At 45.2% G+C, this 14,368-nt stretch overlaps 1 protein-coding gene across 1 annotated transcript; it reads left to right on the forward strand.

Annotated features, from left to right (window-relative positions):
• The first annotated feature begins 648 nt into the window (after positions 1-648).
• On the forward strand, positions 649-7,546 carry LOC129328869 (zinc finger protein RFP-like). Its single transcript, XM_054978179.1, has 7 exons — positions 649-1,074; positions 2,328-2,423; positions 2,907-3,137; positions 3,329-3,351; positions 3,648-3,763; positions 4,664-4,702; positions 6,816-7,546. The coding sequence occupies exons 1-7, from the start codon at positions 661-663 to the stop codon at positions 7,349-7,351; spliced, it is 1,455 nt and encodes a 484-aa protein (XP_054834154.1). The 5' UTR covers positions 649-660; the 3' UTR covers positions 7,352-7,546.
• The last annotated feature ends 6,822 nt before the right edge of the window (positions 7,547-14,368 follow it).

Genomic DNA, 14,368 nt, shown 5'->3' on the forward strand with positions numbered 1-14,368 from the left:
CTACCTTAAGGTAGCCCTGTCAGGTGTCCATTTGACACATCAAGCCCGTTATCCCAAATGGACAAACGTGTGAACCCCAGGTGGGGGGGACACCATGCCTTCTTTTTGTGTACTGTGAGGTACACAATAGATCTGCCATTGGTTCCTAAACATTGATTTCTTGTCTTTACAGGTCCAAAATCCCAGGCTACTGCAGGCTGGTATGTCTCTGTTTGCGATGAGGAGGAGGAAGGGGTGTCCAGGGGCTAGGCGGCAGTGCCCAATACGTCTGTGCAGGTCTCCCCCAAGGCAAGTTCTGCCCTCGAAGGTTCGTTCCTTCAGGGGCTTCTCTTGCACCTTTATACTCCATCATCATAGAAAGAGGTGGCTTCCATCACACCATTTTCAGCCTAATAGCATTTGCTTCCACTTGGGGTAAGATAAGCATGATGTTGATGACTGGCCATTGTGTGGCCACCCAGCTCACAACATCTACACATTTTGAATTTTACTTTAGTCAGTGGCTGTTCTTCTTCATTTCTTTTGTCTCCTACAAAGTACTGTTCAGTGAGTAAATTTCCCCATCCTGAGGCAATTACAACTAAAGAAACTTACACGCATTGATTTAAATCAAAAATAAAATTGAGGCACTTTTTACATTTCAGGGAGAAAGAAGCAGCAATGGCAGCTAGAAGTCTCATCAAGGAATTCTGTGAGGAAATAACTTGTTCCGTTTGCCTAGAGTATTTCAAAGAGCCAGTAATCCTGGACTGTGGTCACAATTTCTGCCAAGCCTGTCTCACCCAGTGCTGGGAGGAGCCAGGCAGAGGCACTTCTTGCCCTCAGTGCAGAGAAAGCTTCCAGCAAAGGAACTTCAAGCCAAACTGGCAGCTGGCAAACCTTGTGGAACTTGTCAAGAAACTTCAAACTGGAAAAGGAGCAGAGGGGAAGTGGAGAATGTGCGAGAGGCACCAGGAGCCCCTGAAACTCTTCTGCAATGATGATCAGGCCTCCATCTGTGTGGTGTGTGACAGATCCATGGGGCACAGAAATCACAATGTACTTCCTATGGAGGAGGCTTTCCTAGAATATAAGGTAGGAAAGCGTTAACGATGGCTATCTGGAACCATAAAGACAGTTAAGAAAATTCTATCTCTCTTTAAAATGCCTTGATACTAATGTTGAGAGAGAAAAAATCAATTGACTCAGCATTGTGATTAAAGGCACGCCAAACTGGTAAATAAAAAATACATACAGCTGAGAAATACACTTGACACATATGCATATGCTTTAAACCATGATTTCAGAACTAAGAATAAAGTGTCCAAAATGAGGCCTCGGGTCAGTTATTTTCACACTAATTCACTTTAAAAAGCTGTTCCCTATCATTTTGTTTGGACACCCCTGTAGAAGATGTAATGTGTTCAGTTTTGAGCCTAAAGAGATGCTCTGCGCATCTGTGCTCTACCCTTCCATGCCCTCCGTTATGTGAAAATGCAGGAGGAGGGAAAACCTCCTGTGCCTTCCCCTACTCACAAACACAATGTGATCCTCTCCCACCTGTCTTCTCATTCCTTTGCCCCTCTCCCCACTGCATGGCTTCTCCATCTTTTCCACAGCTGGTAATCAGCAGAAAAATAGGGAAGGGACTGACAGACTCAGAAAGGCCACAGGACTTGGTGTGATCTGCTGAGCGTGCAAAGCCCAATCCACCCCTCCACATATCAGCGTTTGACAATTAATGCCTGGGCATCCACTGGGCTGTGTGCTTAGAACCCCATTTCCCCTCTTTTTCTGCCATGGAATCTCTATGAGCCATCTGTTGTCCAGTTTTTATTTTTGGTTATTGACAAGTAGATTGACCCAATTTAGTAAAAAGATATAGATAATAGCTTTTTAACTCATCTCACAGCTTCATCTGTAGCTCAGCACACCAGAGAGACGGCTTTTCATTAGAGTTATTGGCCGTTTCCAGATGGCGTACCTGCCTCCGGAACGTCGCACCATGTTGCGGGGAAAACGTGAAATAATGGCGTTTTCTCGCGCGAGTTTTGCGTGATGTCGCGCAAAACTCGCGTAAGAAAACGCGATATTTCACGTTTTCCCCGCAACATGGTGCGACGTTCCGGAGGCAGGTACGCCATCTAGAAACGGCCCTTGTTATGTGTTTTCAAAATGTCACCAGTTTGAGACTGGTGTGGAGAGAGGAGTCACAGAGAAGCCTCCAGTTTTCCCCCCAAATCTGTTAGTAAATAGCACGAAAGCCCCCAAAGCATTCTCATCCTTTCATGTTCCAGTCAGATACAGGTTTACACAGATATTTGTGATGGACTTTTCTTTTTCTGCAGAAAGAGATCCAGTCCCAGCTTCAGTCTCTAGAGCATGAGAGAGAAACGTTTAAGGAACATAAAGTGGTGGAAGACCAGAAAAGCCAGACATTGCTGGTAAGCATATGGGACAGAAGCATTCTCATATTTCTGGAAAACACCAAACTCTTTTACGCTAGGATAACATTAACAAAATGCTAGATTTTTATATATTTTTTCCTCCTCAACTTCGGCTGCTGTTCTGTTCATGAGCTACCCAAGGAAAATAAGTTGATCTTTTTCTCTTCGTGGCTGCTGCTGCTGAGTTCCGTGCCACCCCCAAGACTTTTTAAATTAATTGTTTGACTTGTTTTGGGGTCTGTTTGATTCCCCCTTCCTAATGACTAAACAATAGGTTGTTACTGAAAAAGTCAAAGAGATTGAATAGTGTGCGACTTGTGTGCATTTTTTGCAAAGATGGCAGCTAAGAATTCTGTGGGAGGAGCCCTCTCTTCAGTTCTTGATTATATGTTAGATTCATTGTTCCAGTCCTGAGACTGTACTTGATTTTCCTTCTTGAATGGATCTGCCCCTCCCTTGATTTCTGTGTGCTTTTTACAGGTGCAGTTAGAAGCAGAGAAGGAGAAGACCAAGTTGGCCTTTCAAAGGATGCAGAGTTTTCTTGAGCAACAAGAGCGACTGAGGCTGTCCCAGCTGGAAAAGTTGGAGGGAGAAATAAAGATAAGGGACGAAGAAAACCTCACCAGGTTCTCTGAGGAAATCTCAGAACTAAATCACCAGATCTTAGATAGGGAGGAGAAGTTCCAACAGCTTGAAAACAGATTTGTGCAGGTGAGAAATCAAAATTCTTGCCATGGGAAAGTTGGTAATTACTCAGAATAGGAGTCAGGAAGACGTGGTTCTGGAAATGTTGGTTTGTTCTCTTAGAAAGGGGGGAATTAATAATGGATCCCCTGCAGGATATCAAGAAGCCCAGTCAGTTTTCTGTGTAGCTAACTTCTATTTCTCTTTTTCTGTTTCAGGATCCCAAAACTATATTGAACAGGTACGTGACTCTTTCTCATGTCCCTTTTCGATTCATCTGCTGCAGAAGAGCTTCAGGCCTGTTTATTTAGACATTTTTTTCTATAAAGTCACAGACTTGATCCACAGTCAGCCCTTCCTTTCACTAGAGTCCCCTTTCAGTCATACGGGAAAAAATAGTCCAAAGGAGGGGTTCCCCCCCGCACACACACACACACAAGATAGAACTTCACTGGAAGAGCTCCAGCCTTGAAATAAGTCAGTGGGGTGCTTCTCGTTGTGACTGGATCTGCCTCAGGCGTCACTTTTTTCCTCCAGATATGAGATGAAGACAGAAAGACAGCTGTTGGAAGTTCCTCCAATAGTGGAGCAGACTCACAGGATTTACTTGGAGCAAACTCCTGGGTTACAGAAGGCTCTAGAAGCATGTGAAGGTATTGAGGGGAGCAGAATATAGGTCTCCAGATGATCTTTCCTAAGCTACTTGTATGTTCCTTGTTGGAGAGGGTCTGACTTTCTGTTCCTGGTAGGTATCAGAGATGCCAGATCTAGGGCTAAGCAAAAATCTGGGACGCTTGGACAAATACTTCCCCTTTTATCAGAAAGTAAATTCTTTTTAGCATCTTCTGTCAACGTGGACTCTAAACTCGATAACAGAGGCGTTCAATCCTCTGTACCCTGTGCCTCTGTTAGGATCAGCACAACAGTGGGGATAAGAGAGGCTCTATGCAGGGGAAATCTGGGTGCAGTCGCTCAGGCTGAGTTAGCACCAATGAGGGCTGCTGGACCCCAAGTACAGAGGGGAAGCTTGGGGGCTGGATAGGCCTTTGGCCATAGTTTGGGCACCCCTGCTTTATAGTATTCCAACAGGGCAGAAGACAATAAAAGTAATCCCAGGTAGTGATGTGCCTGCACAAGGGAGGGGGAGAGAAGGGAGCGCTTTAGCGCTAGATCTCATGAGAGAACTTCATGGAATCTTGGGTGCCATTTTTGGTTGCTGAGGCAACCACCAGACAACATTAACCATTCCCCCCAATGCATAAATGGTTGTATGGGGCTTGTAGAAGCTGTTAGTAACTTTCTAAAGAGTCAGGAGACCCATTGGACGCTCAATACTTTGTGAAGGGCGCTAAGTTCTTAAATGAGTTCCAGAGGATTTATGCAAGGCAGGCGCCGTGGTGGTATTTTGTGTTGCCTCGGCAACCCAAAATGGCACCTGAGTGAGAGCAGTTTCATACTACCTGTAGTAGTATGTTGCTACATGTATGGTGTCTGAATAACTTTCTTTTATTTCTCCATAACTCTCTATTTTCTGGGTTTTTTCCCCATAACAGAGTCTCTGAAGGAAGCACTCGTGCAGGTGCTGAGAAAAGGTAACCGTCATAGCAGGGGTGGGGTGGGGAGTTTGCATTGGGAACATTTCACTGGCAGTGACAGCTCAGTGAGCCTTTTCCTTCATTGCTCTCCTCCAGCAACTAATTCAGCTCCATTGCAGGACTGTTGCCACCAGCCTACTCTACAAGGTTGAAGGGAGAATTACCAACTTATAGTATATCTGAAATGCCCAGGCCACTATATAAATGTTTGATGTTTTGATCATGGGCCTTTCTTTGTGTGTGGAGCTGGAGGGACTGGAAGTCGCTCTTTTCCTCATTCAGCTGTATAAATGTTTTCTGTCTGTATGAGAGATTAATGCTGTAAAATACCCATTCACTGGGCCCCATGTGCCTTCATCAGGCAGATGAAGGCCCACACGCGCACACAGATGAAGGCGTGCACACACACACACTGATCCTTACTCCATGCCCCAAAGATGGTAAAACTCCATCAGGATCCCTAGACAAACTGCCCTGGGGAAAATGGCCACGTGACCCTAAAGGAGCGATCGGCCTTACCCTGGGCATGTAAGAAGAGGCCACGAGAACTAAACATTGATGTAGGTCTTCCTGCCACCCTCGTGATCTGTCTAGGTTCACAGAATAAGCACTGCTGCCAGATGGCCATCCAGCCTCTGCTTAAAAGCCTCCAAAGAAGGCAAGCCCACCACCGCCCAAGGAAGCCTGTTCCCCTGAGGGATTGCTTTCATTGTCAGGAAGTTCTTCCTGATGTTTAGCCAAAAACTCTTTTGATTTAATTTCAACCTGTTGGTTCCGGTCCGACCTTCTGGGGCAGTGGAAAACAACTCGGCACCATCCTCTATGTGGACGTCCTTCAAATACTTGGATATGGTTATCGTATCTCCTCTCCAGGATAAATATTCCAAGCTCCTTCAACCTTTCCTCATAGAACTTGGTCTCCGGACCCCTCACCATCTTTGTTGCCCTCCTCTGGACATGTTCCAGCTTGTCTATATCCTTCCAAAAATGTGGTGCCCAAAACTGAACATGTAGAGTGATACCATCACTCCATGTTATCTGGACACTATACTTCTGTTGATACAGCCCTAAATCACATTTGCCTTTTTAGCTGCCACAGCACACTTTGACTGCACTCTAGACCCCCTAGATCCTTTTCGCATATACTGCTGCCAAAACAAGTCTTCCCCATCCTATAAATATGCATTTGATTTTTCCTACCTAAATGCAGAAATTTGCATTTATCTCTGTTGAAATTCATTCTTTTTGTTTTAGCCCAGCCTGTCAAGATCATCCTGTATCCTGACTCAGTCTTTAACCATATTTGCTACCCTTTCCAATTTAGTATCATCTGCAAATTTAATAAGCATTCCCTCTGTTCCTTCATCCAAATAATTTATAAAAATGTTGAACAGAAAAGGTCCCAGGACCTATCCCTAAAGCACTCCACTTGTCACTGTTCTCCAAGAGGATGAGTGTCAGTCCCTGCCAGTTAGGCCCCTCAAGCCCATCTTGAGTAGCCACACAATGGTTGTCAATGGTTTATTAGAATCTTTTCAGTGCAGAGTCTGCCTTCTCTCACAGAGAGCTTAGCAGAAGTAACCATTCAAAAGAGACAAGCATTATTATAGTTGAGTTTTCCTGCCTTGCATTGACAGTTAGAATTGGTGGGCCTCTCTGTGAGAACTACTTTGTTTAGGCTAGCAGGTTAATATACAATAACAGTTCTCAGCATTTGAGAATGATGGTGAGAAACTTGACTCTTTGATACATCAACGTCATGCCTAGCGGCTAGCTGCATATTTCTCAGAGATAAGACAAACTGAAACAACACTTAATCCAATAGGCACCACTTTCCAGCAGGCTGTACACACACACACACCTCGGACACTGTCTTCCCACCCAGTTGCCTCAGCTAATTCTCCCCAGCAGTTAAGGAAGGCACCAAAAAAACCACCACTCCTGCAGCTCTCTTGCCTTCTCAGAACCCAGATGGCTGAGCTTCTTAAAGGACTGTTGTTTTTTCGAGCTCATGGGGCCTCCATTAAGGAGGTTTTCTGACTTCAGTTGCTGATGGTGACCTTTTTCTGATAGCATTCTCCAAGAAGCCTCCTCTTTCTCTTTCCCACAGTGAATGTGACTCTGGATCCGGACACAGCACATCCCTGCCTCTTTATTTCTAAGGATCTGAAGAGTGTGACACGGAGTCAGACAGTGCAGAACCTGCCCAACAATCCTGAGAGATTTGATACCCTACAGAGTGTGCTGGGCCGTGAGAAATTCACCTCAGGAAGACACTCCTGGGAAGTGGAAGTGCTGAATGGACAGGCACTCTGGGGTGTGGGTGTTGCTAGAGAGTCTGTCCAAAGAAAGGGAAATATCTTCCATAATCCTGCTGCAGGATTCTGGGTTGTGCAAACTGCAAGTAGGTATGATAGTTTTTCTGGTCGTACATCCTGGCAGATGACTGCTTCGACTTCCTCCCAGTCAACTGTTTTATCTGGGGTCATTCCTCAAAAGATACAGGTTTCCCTGGACTATGAAGAGGGTCGTGTGGAGTTTTTTGTTGCAAACCAAAGGCTCTTCGCATTCCCTTCATCCTCATTCTGTGGGGAGGTCCTCTGTCCTTATTTTTATATTTTACACCAAAGCACATTGAAGTGCTGAATCCTAAGGAGAGTGGTTACTATGAGGGGTTCCACAACTGGAAAGAGGTGACATTTTAGCATTTTCTCTGTAGCTGCTGAAGAGACACGGAAGAATCTACAGTCTTAGTGTATTTGTGTATTTTTTTGTCTTTTTAATTAAAGGTTTTGGATTGTGAATGCCTATGGCCATATACAATAAATTACCTATCCTATCCTACAGTCTTAGTGGGCTTCCTGTTGACAGGCCACCAAATCTTCCACTTGTGGAGTAAGAGGGGTGGCAGTGTGGGCAATCTGTACTATCCTCTTCTACCTTTAAAATTTTCTCATGTCTCATAGAAACTGAGCCCTTTCAAATTGTTTTTAAAGATACTGTGCCCAAAAATAAGGACCTCACTAAATTGTTATATTATGTGTACCTTTATTATGTGGTCATGATTGTTTCCAAATACTGATCCCATGGATAGACAGTCACTGTTTTGGATTTAGATATTTATATTGGCTACTGTGTGACATTCTAGGCCAAGGCTTGGATCACACAGAAAACTTCCAGTGTTGGATGGAATTTCCATCAAACTAGTGGACCTTGCTGGCCCTCCTCCCATCCACTGCAGCCCCAAATGCCCTCCAAAATGCTGTTTTCTAAACATAACCGCCCTCCAAACAGTCTGAGGGGGGAAGACTTAAAGGTTGGGAGAGGAGAATCAGCAAAAATCCCTTCTCTTTCCATTTTCTGAAGGATCCAACCCAAATGTTTATGCTCCTGGCTGATCTCTTTTCCAATTGTGTTCAAGGCAGGATCCCTCTATGGGGCTCAGATCTAAAAAGAGAGATATCAGACCAGGCTTTAAAAGGGAGGAGGGGGAATAAGAGAAACAAGGCGAGCAGGCCCTCGGGGGGGGGGGGGGAGTGATGGAGGACAATTCCCATTTGCCCCATTTTGTTCTATCGTTAGTACAACGGACTTGCAGGGTCTTGTTAACATGTTGCTTTTGTCAGTGCTTGTTTTACTTGGAAATTATTTGGCTTGTCCTTCATAATGGCAGATTTGTTTAATGGGACATAAAATCTCCTTAGGAACGGTTTTCTCTCAAAAATTGTCTTCCTGTTGTGTCTATCAAGGGGACAGAGCATTGGTCACTAGAGGAGTCTGTTCAGGGCCTGATCAATTTATTTTGCTGTCCCACAAACTGCAGGATTTGCTGTCTCTCCCAGGACAGTAATAGTGTGGGGTCTGGATGCATTTCTCAAAGCTGTCTAGCCACCCTTTGGGAAAATGCAAGATCCTGTCTGAATTTCTGTGAACCAACAGAAACCCTTAATGTAATTATTTCCTAATCTGAACAATTCTAGTTCTGTCTTTGACATAAAATACTTGCAGTGTAAACTCTCCTGACTTGATGATGTGTTGCTTTCTTTTGAAAATGCTTGTATTGCTGTCTCATGATCCCCAGGGAAAAGATGAACCCCAAAGATACTGTCACTGCCACTGGAGATCACCTTGCCCTGTTAGCCGAGCTGCCTCAAAGATGGGGAATTAATGGGCAATTGGCATTATATTAAGGAATCATGACCTGTGTATACCAGGGTCAGAGTTTCTGGAGCACGCCTAACAAGAGAGGAGACTAATACGTCAGTGAATCAAAGCCTTTACTTAATAACTTAGAGTATACAGAGTACAAGAATCACACACACATTCACTACAAGACGAGGAAATAAAGGTGGGGAAAATACAGATAGTTGCTTTAGCAAGAAGATCGTTGTTTGGTCAATACGCACCTGTCCTGACGAGAAGCAGAAATTCAGCAGCGAGGGTGCTTAGTGTAATGGCCAGCACTACACTATGCTGAGATAGGGAGGGGAGGGGCCCTGAGGGGTCTGAGCATCTCCCTTAAATCGCCAATTTCAGCCCTTGGGCTAGACCCAGGGTGGGCTTATACCCTCTCGAATGGTTCTCAGGAAATTTAACAAAAGTAAATAATGTGCCACTCCGGTGAGATAAAGGAGATCCAGACTGGGTACTTTGGAGTCTAATGTTTGTGTTTAGGAGTGTGACACCTCAAGAATAACAAAAGGGATGAGAGGATGAGGGGTAATTTGTTTTTATGATGGTCCATGGTGACACTTCCAGGGGAAAGAAAGGACAGAGAAGGAGAGCGGATGAAAAGTGAGCTGCATTAAATGATTGTCCATTGCTTGATGGATGGAAGACATTGTCTTGGCTGTGGGATTACCAGGAGGTCCTGAGGCACCTTTTGATCCTGGCACCTCCATATCAAGAGGCCCATCTGGAAAGCAGTTTGTGACAAGACACTGACATGTCATGGCTTCCACAGGAAAATAGTTGTCCTTTTACAACTGTCTCTCTCTGTCTCTCTCTCTGTCTCTCTCTCTCTCTCTCAGCCGCCATCTTGGCAAGCAGGCCCTTTTACCTGGGTGCAGAGTGGCCACTCCAGAGTGTTTGCAGAGACGGTGGCTTGAGGGTGCTGATCAGGGAGTTGCCCTGCCAGTCCCATGACGTTCCCTTCTTCATGCATCATATTGGCCTCAGTACCAAGTTGTGCACAATCTACATATATAAAGCCCATGTCTGGATTCTGAGAGGAAGCTCCAGGCAACAGCCCCTAAGCAAAAGGGGCACCATCCCCCACCCTAAATGGGGCTCGGGTAGTGAACCGGTACTGGGTTGGCTAAAGCAGAATGTGCTTTCTGGTCTTACCAAATTGTATACATTTTTTAAAGCATTCACTTTTCTGGGTTTGACAAGAAAACAATTTGGTGTTGAACTTTGCAATTACAATATTTTGGTCGAGAAGGTGAACATTCAAATAGAAGTTGCACGAAATCCCCAGTTAAATGAACAAGAATTGAGAGTGTGAGCACAGCCCTATTGTTGCACAAAATACTAGCTGGAGGTCTTTCTGGGAGGAGGAGGTACCTCATATATTCTGCCTGTCTGGTTCTGTTTGTGCCACTCAGATACACCAAGTAGGATATAAATGTAAAAGGTTTAAGTATGATTTTTGTTAAAGCATTTTTTCCACTTTTGATAGATAAGGCACACAGCTTCTGTGAATTAAAATTGGAGGAACACTTTAGTTTTATCTGCAGGTGCACACACAGAGGTTACTTTTAGTGTGTAGGAGCACTATGAGGTATCCTCTGGAGTGTTGTGGGAATTTCGGGGTTTGGCTCTGAAAGACCCAGGCCATTAGCAACTTTCCATCCAAACTTATGAGCAAAAGCTTTTAAAACTCCAAAAGTGGAGGGGTTTTTTTCTCTACTCTTCACCCCCTCCTTTCTCTCCTCTTAACTTTTGATTCCTCTTATCTCCTACACAAAGCAGTTAGCTAAGGAATGTGATACATTTAACACACTCTAACAAGCAAGGTCCTTTGCCTCTTGCCTGCAGAGATAAGCAAGTGTCTTCTCAGCCAGAAGCCACTGTGCTTTTTGCTGACTACACTAAAAGAATTCCTGAGAACGCTCTGCCCCACAGAGAAGCCAGATAAGAAAACAGGTACTTTCTGTAGCCCTTGAATCGGGTCCACTAGCCAATGGGATCACTCCCGGAGTGACACAGAGCCCAATGGACTACTATAAGGCTACCAGCCTTTGCAAAGCTGCCTGATGCTCTAACCAAGTGGCTAGGGAGGGTCCCTCCTGGGGAACCTCTCTGCTTGGTACAAGACTCAGTCCAGGGGGCACTTAGGCTTTATTTGACTATCTTTAGGATTAAGTTTTTAGTGTATAAGTTTGCCTGTATCCTTTAGTGTAAGTGTTAAGTGAGAGCGGAACCACAAGTGACGCCTGACACAGGTTGGACACTTGTCAGCTTCCCTCAAGTTTTGATGGGAAATGTAGGCCTCCTAGTCTTGCAGCTTGACTCTCCGACTGCTGTCCAATGGACTTTTCAACTGTCACTTGTCCAACATTCCGCCAAGCTGCCTACATTCCCCATCAAAACTGGAGGGAAACTGACAAGTGTCCAACCTGTGCCTTTTATCACTTGTGGTTCCGCTCTGATATTCTGACTTAGAATATGGGTGTTTTACTGTATTCTAATTTAGGAGCATAGCAGTTAAGTTGTAAGCTGTATTTCTGAGTGTGTCCCATTTGTAGAAACCTGCTTTGTGTTCTTAATTGCTTCAATAAACTCTTATTTCTTTTAGCATTATATGGTGTAAGTGTTAAGTACCCTTAAGGGAAGGAGACGGAGGCTTCCCCTAAAACCAGTTGACTGGCTAGGAAAACCACAGAACAAACCGAACAAAGCACCACAGCTAACCGGCTGGCCCGGCAAAGGGAGGGGAGGACCTGACCAAGAAGGGGGGCTCTGGAGGCTAGCACTTGGGGTCCCCTAGCAGCAGCTCCCCTCTCACACAAAAATTCCACCACATGGAGTCCATTCCCAATTTTGGTATGAACTCCATGATTTGAAGGAGGCTGCTTCAGTGCAGTAACTTACGCAGATTAACAACAGGCATTCTCATCTCAGGGGGTGTGATTGTGTTACATGTCTGTGTTGGAAGTGATGGACCACATCACATCCAGTACAGACACACCTGAGCTATGGAGGGAGCAGGGAATTGTACTGAGAGACCCTTAGCATTACTCCTTGCATGCCTGCCTTTTGTAAGTTCCTGTTTTATAATCTGGAGCAGTTTTCTCCAGGGGAAACACAAGTTAACCTTTATCGCTCTGTAAATCTCTGCAGATCACAAGTTGATTGTCCTCGCAAAAACATTTCTGCAGCTCCCAGTTCTTTTTGCACATTCTCCTCTGATGTGCTTTTAGGGCAGGAGAACTCCACTTACGAGAGGAGGTGGTTGTCCCAGTCTTGAAAGAGGCTGCGGTGCGTCCAATTCTAAAGAAGCCTACCCTGGACCCAGGAGATCTCAATAATATTGACCAGTTTCAAATCTTCCATTTTTGAGCAAGGGGATGGAATGGGTGATGGCTGGACAACTTGGAGCTTTCTTGGGTAAGACAAATTGTTTAGATCCTTTCCATTCTGGTTTCACACCTTTTTATGGGACTGAAACAGTCATGGGTGACCAGCTCTGGGAGATGGACAGAGGAAGCACAACTCTGTTGATTCTCCTGAATCTTTCTGCAGCTTTTGATTATCATACCCTTCTGGACCACCTTTCTGGATTGGACACCGTTCTGTGGTGGTTTGGGTTGTACTTGGAGGGTCGGCTTCAGAAAGTAGTGCTGCAGGACTCGCGCTCAGCCCATTGGCCTGTGGGTCCCGTAAAGTTCCATCTTGTCCCATATGCTCATTAGCATCTATATAAAACCACTGGGTAAAGTCATTTGGAGATTTTCACTAATATGTGGACGACTCTCAACTCTGATGTGCTTCTGGCTGTAGCAACTCTGAACTGGTGCCTGGAGTGAGTTTTGGAGTGGATGCAGCCTAATAAACTGAAGCATATGATGAGCAAGACAGAGGTGCTACAGGTGAACGGAAGGTCTGACCCAGGATTGAAGGTGACACTGAGAGATCTCTGTCTTTTGGTGCTACACCTCTGAAGATGCCAGCCACAGCTGCTGGCGAAACGTCAGGAACTACAATGCCAAGACCATGGCTATACAGCCCGGAAAATCCACAACAACCATTGTTCTCCGGCCGTGAAAGCCTTTGACAATATACTGCCCCCAGAACGTTAACTGGAGTAGATCATAGGGACCCTATCACTCCCATCCTGGCTTAACTACATTTGTTTCTGAGTGCAATTCAAGGGGCGGGGGCTGGGGCTGGCCTTCAAATCCCCATATGGTTTGGTACCGGCATACCTGAAGGACCGCCTACTCCCTCATGTGTAAGCAGTCAGCCCAGCCTCCGCCATTTTAACAGCAGTTTTTATATGGTTGATTGTGATATTAACAGTGTACAGGCCTCTGGAGTTTAAAATGGCTACTATATTGCCACCAGAGAGCCTCTAATAGTTGCTACGTCCCGCCCAGGAGAACACGGCATGAATGGAATGCCTCACAGGAATGCAGAGTGATTGAGAAGCGATTGGATTTACTATCTCTCCGGCCTCACCGGTGCCCAGTGCAACAAAGGTCTCGCAGAGTCATCCCCACTTAGCACATTCCTTTTCCTCCTTCCTTTAATGAGATCTCCTGTCCATGATTGAGGAGCTAATCAAATGACATGCATAGGTATATACAGTTGTTCCTGGGAGAGAACAATCCCTCCCTAAAAGTACTTAACTTAGCTCCGGTGGACTTCATCAGCAAACTATTCCTTTTGTGCAGCACTAGAACACATTTTGCATTTGCTTTTACACACCCCGGCAGCTTCCAATCAAGGTACTCAAGCCTTTTGTCTAACCCAGGAACTAACTTGGAGTCTTTGTCCTAACGGCTAGGTGGGCTCTTCCACCTCAAGGCACATTTTACCTATAAAGGTAGGCCCTGGCCTCATTCAAATCGTGCAAGCTTCCTGGCTTCTCCCTTAGGGTCACTTCCCTAAGCCTCTTGCTCTCTTGGCTGAGGATGCTGGCGTTCGAAGCTACTCTCTTCCTCCATGGACTGGACTACCCTCTCCAGGATAGGTAGATATATTTGCTCCCTCTCTCTCTATTCCCAATCTCTGGCTAAGTTTCTTAGGACTGTGTGTGTGTATATGTAATTATTTTCCCCCAAGTAACTGTGTGTGTATGGGCATGAAGCCTAGTTCTTAATAAAAGTTATTGTTTGACTTCAAGAACTGGCCTTGTTTGCTACTTTGGGAAGGGACCTGGTAGAAATTGGTGAAGATTTTCTGCTTGTTACCCCTCTCATACAGCCATTCTCCTTGCTTGCTAATTCCCCCCACAAATTATTTATTACAAGAAGACCACTTCTGGTAACACATGAACCCCCCCCCCACCCACTTCGATCAACTTCCGAGGTCCTACTATGGGTACACCTGCCTTCTAACTGTAAAGGAGTGGCAACCCTTGAACTCTCTCCCCAGGAAGATTTGTCTGTCCCCTTCCATTCCAAACTTCTGCCAGCAGCAAGGCCTTTTTGTTGCGTT

This window comes from Eublepharis macularius, chromosome 4, assembly GCF_028583425.1.
Source record: "Eublepharis macularius isolate TG4126 chromosome 4, MPM_Emac_v1.0, whole genome shotgun sequence".
Taxonomy (NCBI): Eukaryota; Metazoa; Chordata; class Lepidosauria; order Squamata; family Eublepharidae; genus Eublepharis; species Eublepharis macularius.